We start from the raw sequence: 12,982 nt of genomic DNA, 5'->3' as shown, positions 1-12,982 counted from the left end.
ACAACATTCATTCAACACATTTCAGCTGGAAAAAAAAGAAGAAAAAAAAGGATGATATAGAGACTATGATTATATAATTTGAAAATGCCATGTACCAGGGACGGATCCAGCCATTTTTAAAAGGGGAGGTTCCAACCCAGGATAAAAGGGGGAGGGTTCCAACTATATTTCCCCATTCAAATGCATTGCACAATTGTCAAAAAGGGGGGTTCCAAACCTCAGACCCTCCCCCCCATCATTTTTGGATCTGCCACTGTGTACTGCTTACATTATTTGCAACATTTACCTTTATTTACATGCACTATCATTCCTTTAAAATTATTTTTGTTGTCATATTAATCTGGTTGTTTTCAGGTTTGCATTGTTTAAATTATTCATCTTAATGTGAATTTTAAATAATTTATACCTTAGCTTATCCATTACTCTCTTTTAATGAGGGAATATGAATGGCAACATTTATAAGAATTGAGATTGCAACAGTCAAAGTATTTCAGAGACCAAGATCAATATCTAATCACAATGAAATCACTACAACTCTTTTATAGAGTTAGATAGGAGATTAAGTCTGATTAGACTATTGTATTGAGAAGGACATTGTTCCAGACAGGAATTTTTACAAACATTAAAACAATATCAGATGAAACTGAAAGTATTTTAATCAAACATCATTAAATGTAATTGAGATGTGACATTCTGAATTCTAAATAGCTTTCGTGATTCATGGGTTAAACCTATTTACCAAGTTTTTTTTCTCCTGTTCTATTTTAACTTTTTTAATACCAAAAATAAGAATGTACTTTAAAGAACATTGGTTTGGTTTAGACTGTTACAATGATTGAGTCCACGTTTTTAATATGGGTCCATTTTGCGCTAGTCACCATATTAGTTCAGAACAATTGTTAACTACTAGTTTGACCTCAAACCCCTCAAGACTACTTTTACTCATAAATGTTAAGTATAAAGTAGGTCAAAACCAAACACTAGATAAAAGAAGATGTGGTATGAGAGCCAATGGGACAACTCTCTATCCAAGTAAAAATTTGTAAAAGTAAACCATTATCGGTCAAAGTACGTCCTTCAACACCGAACCTTGGCTCAAACTGAACAACAAGCTGTATAAAGTGCCCCCCCCCCCCACCCCAGGAAAACCAATGATCAAGCCCATCAAGACTGCTTTTAATTTCTTCTAATTATTGAGAAAAAAGAAAGCTCAAAACTATCTGGTATTATTATAAATTAACTAGTAACAATTGAACTCAAAACTGAAAATATTGTTCTATATGCACTTAAAGAAAATAATCAGAAACCAAAGCATTTAATTGTAAATATTTTACATCTGGCTTACAATTATGAAAACATTTTGACAATGTTAATCACCAATTTAAATTATATAGCAACTGAAATTTGAAATTTTCCGAGACCAACTATTCTTCAATCTCTTGTCAACAAAACTGACACATGTAAATGAAAATTATCGGAAAACATGTTCTTTTCACCAAGAATATCGGCACTTTGAAAGTTACATAATTTCCTTAAAAATTGAGACAATATAAAGAAATTCTTCACATTGAGATCATTTAAAGACATTCTTCATATTCTGCCTCAAACCATGAGAAAATCAATATAATATAATAGAAACAAACACTTAATATATTTTAATTTCGCCCTGATCGATTAAAGCATTGTGACAACTTGAAATTCACATTATTTTGAAACACAGTCATGCTGATGATAGTCAGACACTCAAAAGTATGGCAGATAGCAACATTTTATTATTCTCTATAAATATTACTATAAAAGAAAATTGAATAAAAATTCCAATGCCAAAGAACACAAAACATATTCAATATCTTTAGGTTGATTGCACTTAAGATTTTTCTTCAAGCTGACACATAAGTTTTTTACACAATGACCCAACAATATCTTAAGGTAAATAATTTCAAACAGCAACCGCAAACACTTGAATCTATAACCTTTTATATTGAAAAATAAAGAAATATTTATTAGTTCTTTTCATATCAGGAGAAATTGATTAATTATGTTATTATCAAAACAAAAAATATATAAAAGATGCGGTAGGAGTGCTCTCTCCATCAAAGTCGTAATTTGTAAAAGTAAACCATGATTGGTCAAAGTACGGCCTTCAACACTGAACAGCAAGTTCCGCATCTAACCTTTATATAAGTGAATGTTGTAATTTTAGGAATTTGAGGTTTAGGTTGCTTCAAACCCTTGTATCAAGATTGTTGGTCAATCTTTGGTCTTCGGAGGCATCTTTTAAATTGATTGACATCTGTCAATTGAGCTGCGTCAATTAGAAATCGTCCTTTAGCAAGCACATGTATACATGTACTTGTTTAAGACTTTGATTGATTTTTTTAATATTCAAATACGAAAAAAAAGATCAGTTTTAGTCTGTATTGTAGGGTTCTTAATAACAATTCAATGTTCAAACAGTTACTGACTTTTTAAAGAGATTTTTTGTGTGAAATATGTTAACAGATGTGTTGATATTCATTTGCATTAGATTGATTTCTATCCCAACACAGCCCAATTCTTGAAGAAACAAGCGTTGAGTTCGTTGACCTCTTGATAACTTTGTTGGTTTGCTGTCTCATTTTATTTATTTTAGATATGCTTACACATATCAGACTTGGAAGCAGCATTCATATGGCATACTGTCACTCAAAGTCAAAATTAATACAATGTCATATTAATATACAAAATTATGTTCCTAAAGTCATTGCTAACAGAGTACATTAGACCCAACGTCATTAAGTCAAAATTACATAATTATTTTTCTTTCTAATAAATTCTACAATAAATAAAAAACACATATATTTGGAAATGCATCTTCTATATGCCGAAGAACTAAACTAAATGGTTGCCATGGAAAAAATGATGATTTGGATATAAACCTACATGAAATCTCCAGTAATACTGATGAGGCAAACAGTTTTAGAATACTAATGGACAAATTTTTACGATTTCATTGAAAAATGGGTTATCAGCCAGACCATAAATAACTCGGCTTGTTTCCATGTAATGATATATCATCAGCGCCAATTCATCTCATCAAAGTTTAATGAAATTTAATTAGAATGGATCCTGCAGCATATTACATAGAGAGATATATGCACTCTACCATACTATTAAATTTGATTGTGATTTGTCGAAGAAATAAATTGCCCAGAGAAAGTTTAACTGTTTTGCTATAGAATAAAAGGGAGAAGTGATGTATTATGCAATGAGGCAGCCACCCAATAACATAGAAAAACCAAAATATCTGCTGGTCAAGTGACTCTTAATGTTGTTGACAATAAATCCTTTAAAGGACAACAAATATTGCAAACATTATTTTAATTTTAGTTTCTTGTGTTCAATTTGGAAATTAGTATGGCAATCAGTATCACTGAAATAGCTGAAGGACGCCACCGGGTGCTGGAATTTCTCGCTACATTGAAGACCTGTTGGTGACCTTCTGCTGTTGTTTTTTCTATGGTCTGGCTGTTGTCTCTTTGACACATTCCCCATTTCCATTCTCAATTTTATGTTATTGGTGAAGCAAGCTAGAGTGCTCAGAGAGAACGAAATACCTTTCATAGGAAAAATGTCAATCCTTGTCAATATAGATTGGAGTAAAGTGTACCTGCCTTGTGCAGGATTTTAAACTCACAACCTAAGAGTTGACAGGCTAGTGATACAGTAGTTAGCTAACTTAGAGGTCAAATACCCCTTTTTGTTAAATTCTGCTAACTTAGAGGTGAAATACCCTTTTCTGTTAAATTCGGCTAACTTTGAGGTGAAATACCCCTTTTTTGTTTAATTCTGCTTACTTAGAGGTGAAATACCCCTTTTAGTTAAATTCAGCCAACTTAGAGGTCAAATACCCCTTTTTGATAAATTCAGCTATCCATTGCGGAAAAAAATACCAACAGAGTTTATCCTTGTAAGTTTTAAGGGAGTACAGGGTTTACTGGTTATGAAGGTTACTTCTTGTTTTGTTTTATTTTCATTGTAAAATTGCTAATATTTATTAAAAGCCGTCAGCCTAACCAGTTCTTAAATCCTCTTATTCTTCTATATTCTCAACAAAGGAATAAAAGGATCTCTCTCAAGTAGACTGCTACTAGCTGATAAGTCAATGATTCATTTTTAAAATTATTTATTATAAGTGTCCTGACTCCATGAGATGCTAGAATTTCCACTGTCTTTGGTTTTGTATTGTTCAATGATGAAGATAATTTAATGTTCCTTCTTAAAAAAAATAATGAAAATGTCAACTGTAACAACAAATATAAATTATGAACATCCTTTCAACAACTTATCTGTGAAAACCTTTTCAACAAATTGTGTATATATAATATCCTTTCAACTTAAAAATTGTAACAAAGTAACTGTTAATTTAAGAAGTTTAATTTTTGACTGAGTGGGAGACAGTGAAGCAATGGGGGAGGCAAAGGGGCTTTCTACATTCAAAACAACCATATTTTCAAACCTTTTTTCCTCTGTACCTTTAATAGCTACCCTAGCCCAGCATATATGACACCTTATCTTGTTTCCCAAAGTCTACTGGCAAACAGAGTTAACCTACATGTTTTTGATCTGTCTTGACATGGTAGATTTCACAATATGACATACACCGTGTCTGACGCTACCAAAACCCAAAGTTTGATGGCCCATTTCTTTGTTTTAGAAGGCATGAATTGCTTGAATGCATCCCTCCCTTTGTAAGGTATCATGAATCGTCACCTATCGTTTGGGGACATGTTGGTCTCTCATTTTTGTCTGTTGAGGGGGTCTTTAATTTCTGAGTTTGTAAGATACATCATTATTGGTCTCCCATCTTTGCTCACCTCGCTGGTGCGTATCAGTGAAGTGAAGATACCTTATTATCTGCATAATTTCGTCCATTTCTTTGAAAAATTAGAGACCATGACTTATATTTTTAATAACTATAAACATGATAAAGCCTTCAAGTGTTGGGATTAATAAATTTCAGGATAAAAACAATATATGTACATTGTCAGAAAATAAAACATTTTTGTCCTATAAATTCTAAAGCTCATACAATTATATTTTATTTTCCGTCAATGTACATATATATTGAATATGAGAATAATTGACTGTTAAAATAAAAACATAATTGTTATGACTTTTTTACTTTAATATATGTGTGTGGCTCTGATCTGGCTGCGGTTTAACATCTTAAAATTGAGATGACTATATTCATATTTATATATGATTTATAAAAACATTACCGGTTTTATGTTAATTATCAAATCATTGCAATATTACTTTGCTCTTCATGGGCCCTTTTAATAATTAGAATAAAAATATCTTATCTCTGGAATCAAAATATCCTATCTTTGGAATAAAATGTCTTATCTTATCTAATTATAACTATCAATTATTTGGTTGTCAGATAGAATCATCTGGAAAAAATATCCTTCTTTGGGTCTCATATGTTTGTGGACCAGTTACTTCTGGGATAAATGGGGAAGACCTCTTTCAAATTTCAATATAAAAAATTCCTGGTGCCATCAGTCATTGTTGGGGGACAGCAGGGGCATTATTTACATCTGTCAGCTGTCATTATTTTCATCTGAAAGTTCGCAGACCCCTTCTCTTTCAACATCACTTCAGGAGTGATCATGAAATCACCACCGATGTTATTTTGAGGTCAATGCATTTCATACCCTTGACCAAGAAGATCTACTTCTCCCACCAAAAATCCCTCAAACTCGTTCTCAAAACTATCGGACATTTTTGTGTCTCAGAATGTTACAGACACGATACAGACCATGAAACGACATTTTACTAATATTTACTATAATTTTGCGTCCTTGACATCGGCAAGTGAGAGAGGAATGTGATTGGATTGTTTTATTTAGAACTTCCATAAAAGGAGTGCGACCTTTTGCACTCGTGGGAAAAATCTGAGACTACTATAACAACTGTTATAGTAGTCTCAGGAAAAATCCAATTACCGCGCCGACGGAAGTCGGATTATTAATTGATTTTATTCTCCGTGCAATTGTTAAAATCGTTTTTCGTAATTTGTATCATAATGTTAATCAAAATATTCATGAAATTAAATTTAACTTTCCTTCCAAATTCTCGACGAAAAAAGTCACATGTTCGCATCACATGTTTTTGTACAAAATGGCGGCGGCTTATTTTGTTTGTTGACGCTACCGATCTTTCATGGTATTGGAGTATATAAGGTATCAAATTCAGTCAGAACTGGTATTCTTTAACTGTGATATACAAGCTTCCTGAAAACCTATATATGTATTGGTTAAACATAGCTTTACGGGGGGAAATGAGTTAAAAGACAAAAAAAATATGATTATCACGTGATTGTCTATGCCTGAAAGCATTGTTCGGCCTGGCTACGGGGATGCCTCAACACATTGTTCGGCCTGGCCACGGGGATGCCTCAACGCATTGTTCGCCTTGAAAGGGTTTTAAATATAAAGAGTGAAAAGTCAATTGAAATTGTATTTTTCAGTGTATCATCTCAAACAGAACGTTTCCAGGTAGAACTACCTGTCCTCAAAGTGACCTGATCATATACATTGCTAGCTTATAAATACATGTGGAAAACAACAAGAAAAACAATGATCAAATATAAAAAGACCAAGGTCAAACTAAGTTGTATTTTTCAGTGTATCATCCTAAACCAGAACGTTTTCAGGTAGAATTACATGTCCTCAATGTGACCCGATCAATCTGTGACTTCCCCTCAAGGTATTGTTCTCTCCAATTATCTTGTAAGTTAATTATACTCTCAGAGAATTACACATAGAAGTAATTAAAAACCTACACAATTATCACTCACTCGTCTGTACACATTATTGGATAATTGCCTCGTCAATACGACAAAATTACTCAATAACGAACATTGTCTGGTTAACGTTGGCTGATTGTCATTAACTCAGCGTAATAAATCTTACAAAATACTAAAACAAGTGCTATAAAGCTAGCAGCTGCACTGTTAATAAGCTGTTCACAATCGGAAGTACATAATTGATTTGTTTTTGATTGGTTAGTTATTACTAGTTGGGAATGTATGTATAAGTAGTGCATTACCCTCTTCAAGTTGTTCATTCTGTCAATAAACTTGTAGCAGTCTAGGCCAAAAACCTTTTTTTTTTTATCTACTATCAAAACTTGTCTCTATAAGACTATATAAAGTTTTGAAAATTTTCATTAGTCAGAATCAATATTTACTGGGGCATCTGACTAGTGGCTGACGGTGCAGACTGTTGTAGATGTGAAAAACAATGATAATCAAATACCAAAAAGAACGAACTTTTACTTTGCACCGATGGAAGTCTGAAAGGTTCACACTGAACAATATATTGTTGTTGAAAATCTTTCCTTCATCCAAAAATTATCCAAAAATTAACTATTTTTGGAAGACGTGTTTGAAATGATTGGACAAATAATGAAATGCCAAAACAGGGGTTACTTACTTTCCCACAAATACTTATGGGTGATATTATATCTGAAGAAGATTTCATGAAATTAAGGTTTATATGGACTATGTTCACAAAATATTATCGGATTATTGGTTTCATCAGTTTATAAAAGGGTAACCAAAAATCTTGTGTAGTAACACATTAGTGACATTACTGCTCTGTACATCATTTACAGAAAAGAATGACTTTTTAGGAAATGTTTGTTTAATTTACAACCAAACAGTTTTAACTTTATTTCTGTAAGGAATCAACTTTTCCCTATACCTATACCTCATCATATTGTATTATGCTGTCAGGTCTTTCCATAATCTACACAATTGATTTATTCTAAGGGAAATAACTCAAAATCATATTCAGAAAATTAAAAGTGGCATTTCAAGTTTTGATAATATTATCGTTTGCAATATTGGTTTAAATTTCAAGAATCGAACTATTGAAAGCAAAAATATCAGTATATGTTGTTCATAATTGGGCAATAACTTGCCACAGTTTCTATCAAAAATCACATTTTGATCGAATTAATGAATTTTGAAAATAAACATCAGATCAATTCTGGATTCTACAGCATCATCTTTATAAAATGTTGATTGCAAAATTACTGAAACATTTTTAGTTTGCAGCTCCTCATCCTGGTCATTCAATGCATTGTCTAACAAGGTACTACATATTTTACCTCATTTCTTTAGTCAACCTGTATAAAGGAACTATTTTTAATCATCACATTTGAGATCTATAACATTTTACATACCTTCTCTAGATCAGCTAATCTATGAGTGAGATCAGAGACTTGTATGGTTAATTCTGTATTTTGTGTAGCACTCTCTTGCAAATCTGCTTCCTATAAAAAAAAAAATAAAAAAAAATATCAACTTCAGTTAGATTTACTATTATTAAATTTGTATTTTACAAATAACAAATTTATCATGGTTCATGGTGTGACTGATTTTTATAGTCTTATCTTATGTTGTACAGTTACATCCCTGTCCTGGGAGGGTTAGGGTGAGAGTTTGGCACCTGCTAACATATTTAACCCGCAACATTCTGTATGTGCCTGTCCAAAGACTTTAATTCAGTGGTTGTCATTTACTGTGTTACATTCATTTAAAATTTGTACATAAGTTAGGCTGTTAGTTTTCTTGTTTAAACTGTTTAACTTTGTCATTTCAGGGATTTTTAAAGCTGACTGCATGAGCTTTGCTCATTATTGAAAGAAGTAGTGGCCTATAATGGTTAATTTCTTGTCATTTGGTCTCTAATGGAGAGTTGTCTCATTGGCAATTATAACACTTCTTTTTTTTTATATTACCATGATTGTCTTAGTTCTGAAGATTTACTTTAAATAATCTCATCATAGATACCAGGACCAAATTTAGTATAAACACCAGACGCGCCTTTTGTCTACAAAAGACTCATCAGTGACGCTCTAATCCAAAAAAGTTAAAAGGCCAAATAAAGTACAAAGTTGAGGAGCATTGAGGTCCAAAATTCCTAAAAGTTTTGCCAAATACAGCTAAGGTAATCTATGACTGAGGTAGAAAAGCCTTAGTATTTCAAAAATTCAAAAAAAATTGAAAACAGTAAATTTATTTACAAGCCATTTTTGTCGATGGCAAACCAAAAACTGATCTCATTTTTAAACTCATATTTGGAATGTAAGTTTTTTTTTAATTTATAAGTGTAACTTATTACTTATATATATATATCAGGATAAAGAACTATGGAAATATGTTTATATGTTAACATGATTACATGAACCTATTTAACCACAAAATGGTCCATAAATTATTGAGAATGGAAATAGGGAATGTGTCAAAGCTATAACTTGAGAGTTAGCTTGAACTGATTCTAAAAACAATATAATGAGAGTTGCTTACCAAATGTCTGCTTCGTCCTCTTTCTCTTTCTATTTCTTTATTCAATCTTTCACATTCAATCTTTTTCTGTGTAAATTCTATTTCCTGTAATAAGGAAAATATTAATTGAATACAAAGGGAGACAATTCAATCTGATTTGTGAAGGTTTAGTATTATATATTATTTTTAAGTAGAGTTATCTCCCATACAATAACATTTACATTGAATTATAAGAAGAGAAAATTTATAATTTAATGGTCATGTGATGATGTTATTTTACTTTCTGGTTTCATTTAACCTTTTGAATATACATGGTAAAGTAGGCTGAAAAAAAAATTAAAAAAAAATCTTTTTACACTATATATTAAGAGATTTTTTTTCTCATTAATAAATCTAATGCAATAAATATTAGCATGAATAGTAGCCACATTTCACATTCAGCAAAAGAAAATCATTAATTCATTTACATCAATCCCCTAATCTTTTTTGATTATATCTCAATTTTATTGTTTTGCTTCCACAACATGTTTCTTGTAGCTCCCCATGGCCTTTCTTTACAAAACTTAGGCTTCTGGTGACGTGATGCGTATTTGATAAAAGCTGAATCCGTATAAAAGACATAAACGCTGACAGTTTTCCAATAATTCTGTAGATATTTTGTGTTTTATTGGAACAAATCATTAGGAGCAAACAAGCAATTAAACGTTTTCTGCCTGAATGTGTTGTTCATATTCCAATATTTATTTTTCGTGCAAGAGAAATTGTGTACTCGATAAATCTTTGAACAGCTAAATTATACCTTCAAAGCTCTATCAGACAAATATAAACACATCAATTCAAAAACCAGACAGTTCACACAAGGTACAATTTTGAGTTATACTGATTAAACAATATTTTCCCTTTAATTAAAAACTTTTGTAGAAATATTTCACAGGTTGAAAATAATAAATGGCTGAACTATTAGTTACTGACAGAAAGAACTCTGTGGTTACATCTAATAAAACAAATAAATCCTTGATACTGTAAATTCAGATACATGTTCGCAGCCACATTTGATCAGAATGAGGAGGTTACGTAAATCCGATATCTTGTGTAAAGGATTCCCCATACTCTTTGCATGTTAAGAACCCTTGAATCAACTTTTTGAGTGGTCAATAGGTGGACTGTTGCAAGGCAAAACTTCTGTCCATATCCAATATACCCTCACTTTCAGTGGCAGTCCAAATTTTTCTGACCTTCATCCCTGATGGCCGATATCACAAGAACAACCTATTGTATTTATTGTTAACTTGTTCTCGTCCTGAACATGCAATAAATATTTGCCGCTGGACGGTAAGCAGGAAACAATCAATCAATCAAAACTAGCAAACATAAACAAAATGGTTTATCTTACCCAAGAAATTTCTGTAAATTGGAATCCAACAAACACTAATGAACACACAGTAAACAAAACTTAAAAATCCTATGAAAAAAATGCCGATATCTCCTAAACAAACATTTGTGATATAATGACGACTGTTATACTAAAACCATAATTCCCAAAGTAGCAGTAGCACTGCGACAAACGTGTGAAGTAGACCTTTCATCTCCTGAATATTTAATATTTGTATATGTCCAGACCAAAAGCTGTCAATAATGTTAGCTGACTAACAAAACATCATGTTCTACAAATCATGCAAAGAGACTGACAATTACGTCTCATTTGGAAGCCTGACTGAAGTTGTGACTCTATAAAGTTGGTACCATATGTATCTACTCTTAACATCTTGTAAGACAAAATCATGTGGACAGACTGCCAATTATGTCTAATTTGTAAACCTGTCTAATGTTGCTTTTGCTCTATACTTATACAGAGTTGGTACCATATGTTTCTACTCTCAACATCACATACAACAAAATCATGTCGTCAAGAGACTCACAATTACGTCTAATTTGGAAGCCTGATTGAGCAAGTTTTTACTATGTTAATAGTACCGTATGTAACAGCTATCATTACATCTCAATGAGAGCAGACAATATTTTTTATGTTACATCATTTAAGCATATTATTGAGAATGGAAATGGGGAATGTATCAAAGAGACAACAACCCGACCATAGAAAAAACAACTGCAGAAGGTCACCAACAGGTCTTCAATGTAATGAGAAATTCCCGCACCCCAAGACGTCCTTCAGCAGGCCCCTAAACAAATATATACTAGTTCAGTGAAAATGAAAGCCATACTTATTTCCAAATTGTACACAAGAAACTAAAATTAAAACTATACAAGACTAACAAAGACCAGACAGGCGCAAAAATGCGGCGGGTTAAACATGTTTATGAGACCTCAACCCTCCCCCTATATCTCTAGCCAATGTAGAAAAGTACATATCATAGGTTTGTCATAGTTTTGAGAAGCCTTTACATTGTCATTTGTTGATGCAAGAATATTCAGGAATCAAAATAAGTTTTTTTAAGATTCTCATTTAACAGCACCATGGGTTACCGAATGGTAGTGAAGTCCATGCACTTCATAAATAAATTAAGGTGAAAGTAGTTTACAAATGTTCAGATCTCATAAATCAAATAAGACCATACATGAAAGTAAGGCCCAAACAAATATTACTGTGGATTCATTAATATTCGTTGTATACTAATTTTCATGGATTTCCTGGGTACAGCTAGGGGAACAGCGAATTTAAATGTTCAACGAATTACAAATTTTCTGAAGGAATGTATGCAGATTTGGCAAAAACCACGAATTTAAATATCCACGAAAATGCAAGATTTGGTCATTCAACAAATATTGGTACCCACGAAAATAAATGAATCCACAATCTGCTTACATGCTGACAAAGGTAGGTAGGCAATATTGTTTTATTTGACCTTTATTTTTTATCTGGTTTCTACTAGAGAATCAGTCAGACTTCAACAGTGTTTTTTCCCAAATGGGATAAAAGTTGTTAGGGATTAGGCACTAAAAATTAGAGAAGGTAGTTTTATTTTTGCCTAGCTAACAACAGACCAGAAGTGGTAATGGTATGCATTTCGATCTGAAAGCTGACGGTGAAAAAAACAGTAGATAGTATAGAGTCTCTGACTTCATTTTCTGGTATACATCAATAATTGAAAGTCAGGTGTCTTAGGTGAAAAAATACCATAAAACAGTGAATTAAATGTAAGGTTGTCGTGATGTAAGACGTAAAATGTAAATTTTTAGAGTTTTTCCAATACTAACAAGGGATAATAAATAATTGTGTTGTTATTAATTAGGTCATCAGTTTTCTCAATAGAATTGTTTCACATTTTTTTGTCAGGGCCTTTTGCACCCAGCTTTATATAATGTTTTTTTTCCTTATTGAAGGGTGTACCATTAAATAATAATTATGCCTTATATCCATTTCATTTGTACTTTTAAGACAAGTTAGAAATCTTTTTCACTAATTTAATGTGCTTTCATCACAAACCTTCATCTGAAACAATTCAAACAGTAATATTTAAGAAATGCATTTATTTTTCTGAGTTTTGGGTTATAGTTCGATGAGGACAAACAGACGGATGGACATACAGATAAGACAAGGGGAAAACTAAAGGTTCCCTTCACATCAGAGAGGGGCATAAAAACAACATTAATTAACATTAAACGATAGCAGTCAAATGGTGT

The 12,982-nt window shown here is 32.1% G+C and overlaps 1 protein-coding gene across 17 annotated transcripts in view; it reads right to left on the bottom strand.

The window, feature by feature from the left end:
- LOC134681164 (RIMS-binding protein 2-like) overlaps positions 1 to 12,982 on the bottom strand; it is a 134,446-nt gene that overhangs the window by 59,124 nt on the left and 62,340 nt on the right. For all 17 annotated transcript variants that reach the window (XM_063540631.1, XM_063540632.1, XM_063540626.1 and 14 more), the window contains 2 exons: positions 9,362 to 9,445; positions 8,236 to 8,325 (listed from right to left, as the gene is read on the bottom strand). In XM_063540631.1, coding sequence (XP_063396701.1) covers positions 8,236 to 8,325; positions 9,362 to 9,445 — 174 coding nt within the window. The remainder of the gene's footprint in view (positions 1 to 8,235; positions 8,326 to 9,361; positions 9,446 to 12,982) is intronic.

This window comes from Mytilus trossulus, chromosome 8 (genome assembly GCF_036588685.1).
Source record: "Mytilus trossulus isolate FHL-02 chromosome 8, PNRI_Mtr1.1.1.hap1, whole genome shotgun sequence".
Classification (NCBI taxonomy): domain Eukaryota; kingdom Metazoa; phylum Mollusca; class Bivalvia; order Mytilida; family Mytilidae; genus Mytilus; species Mytilus trossulus.
This window is presented reverse-complemented; position numbering and strand designations above follow the sequence as displayed.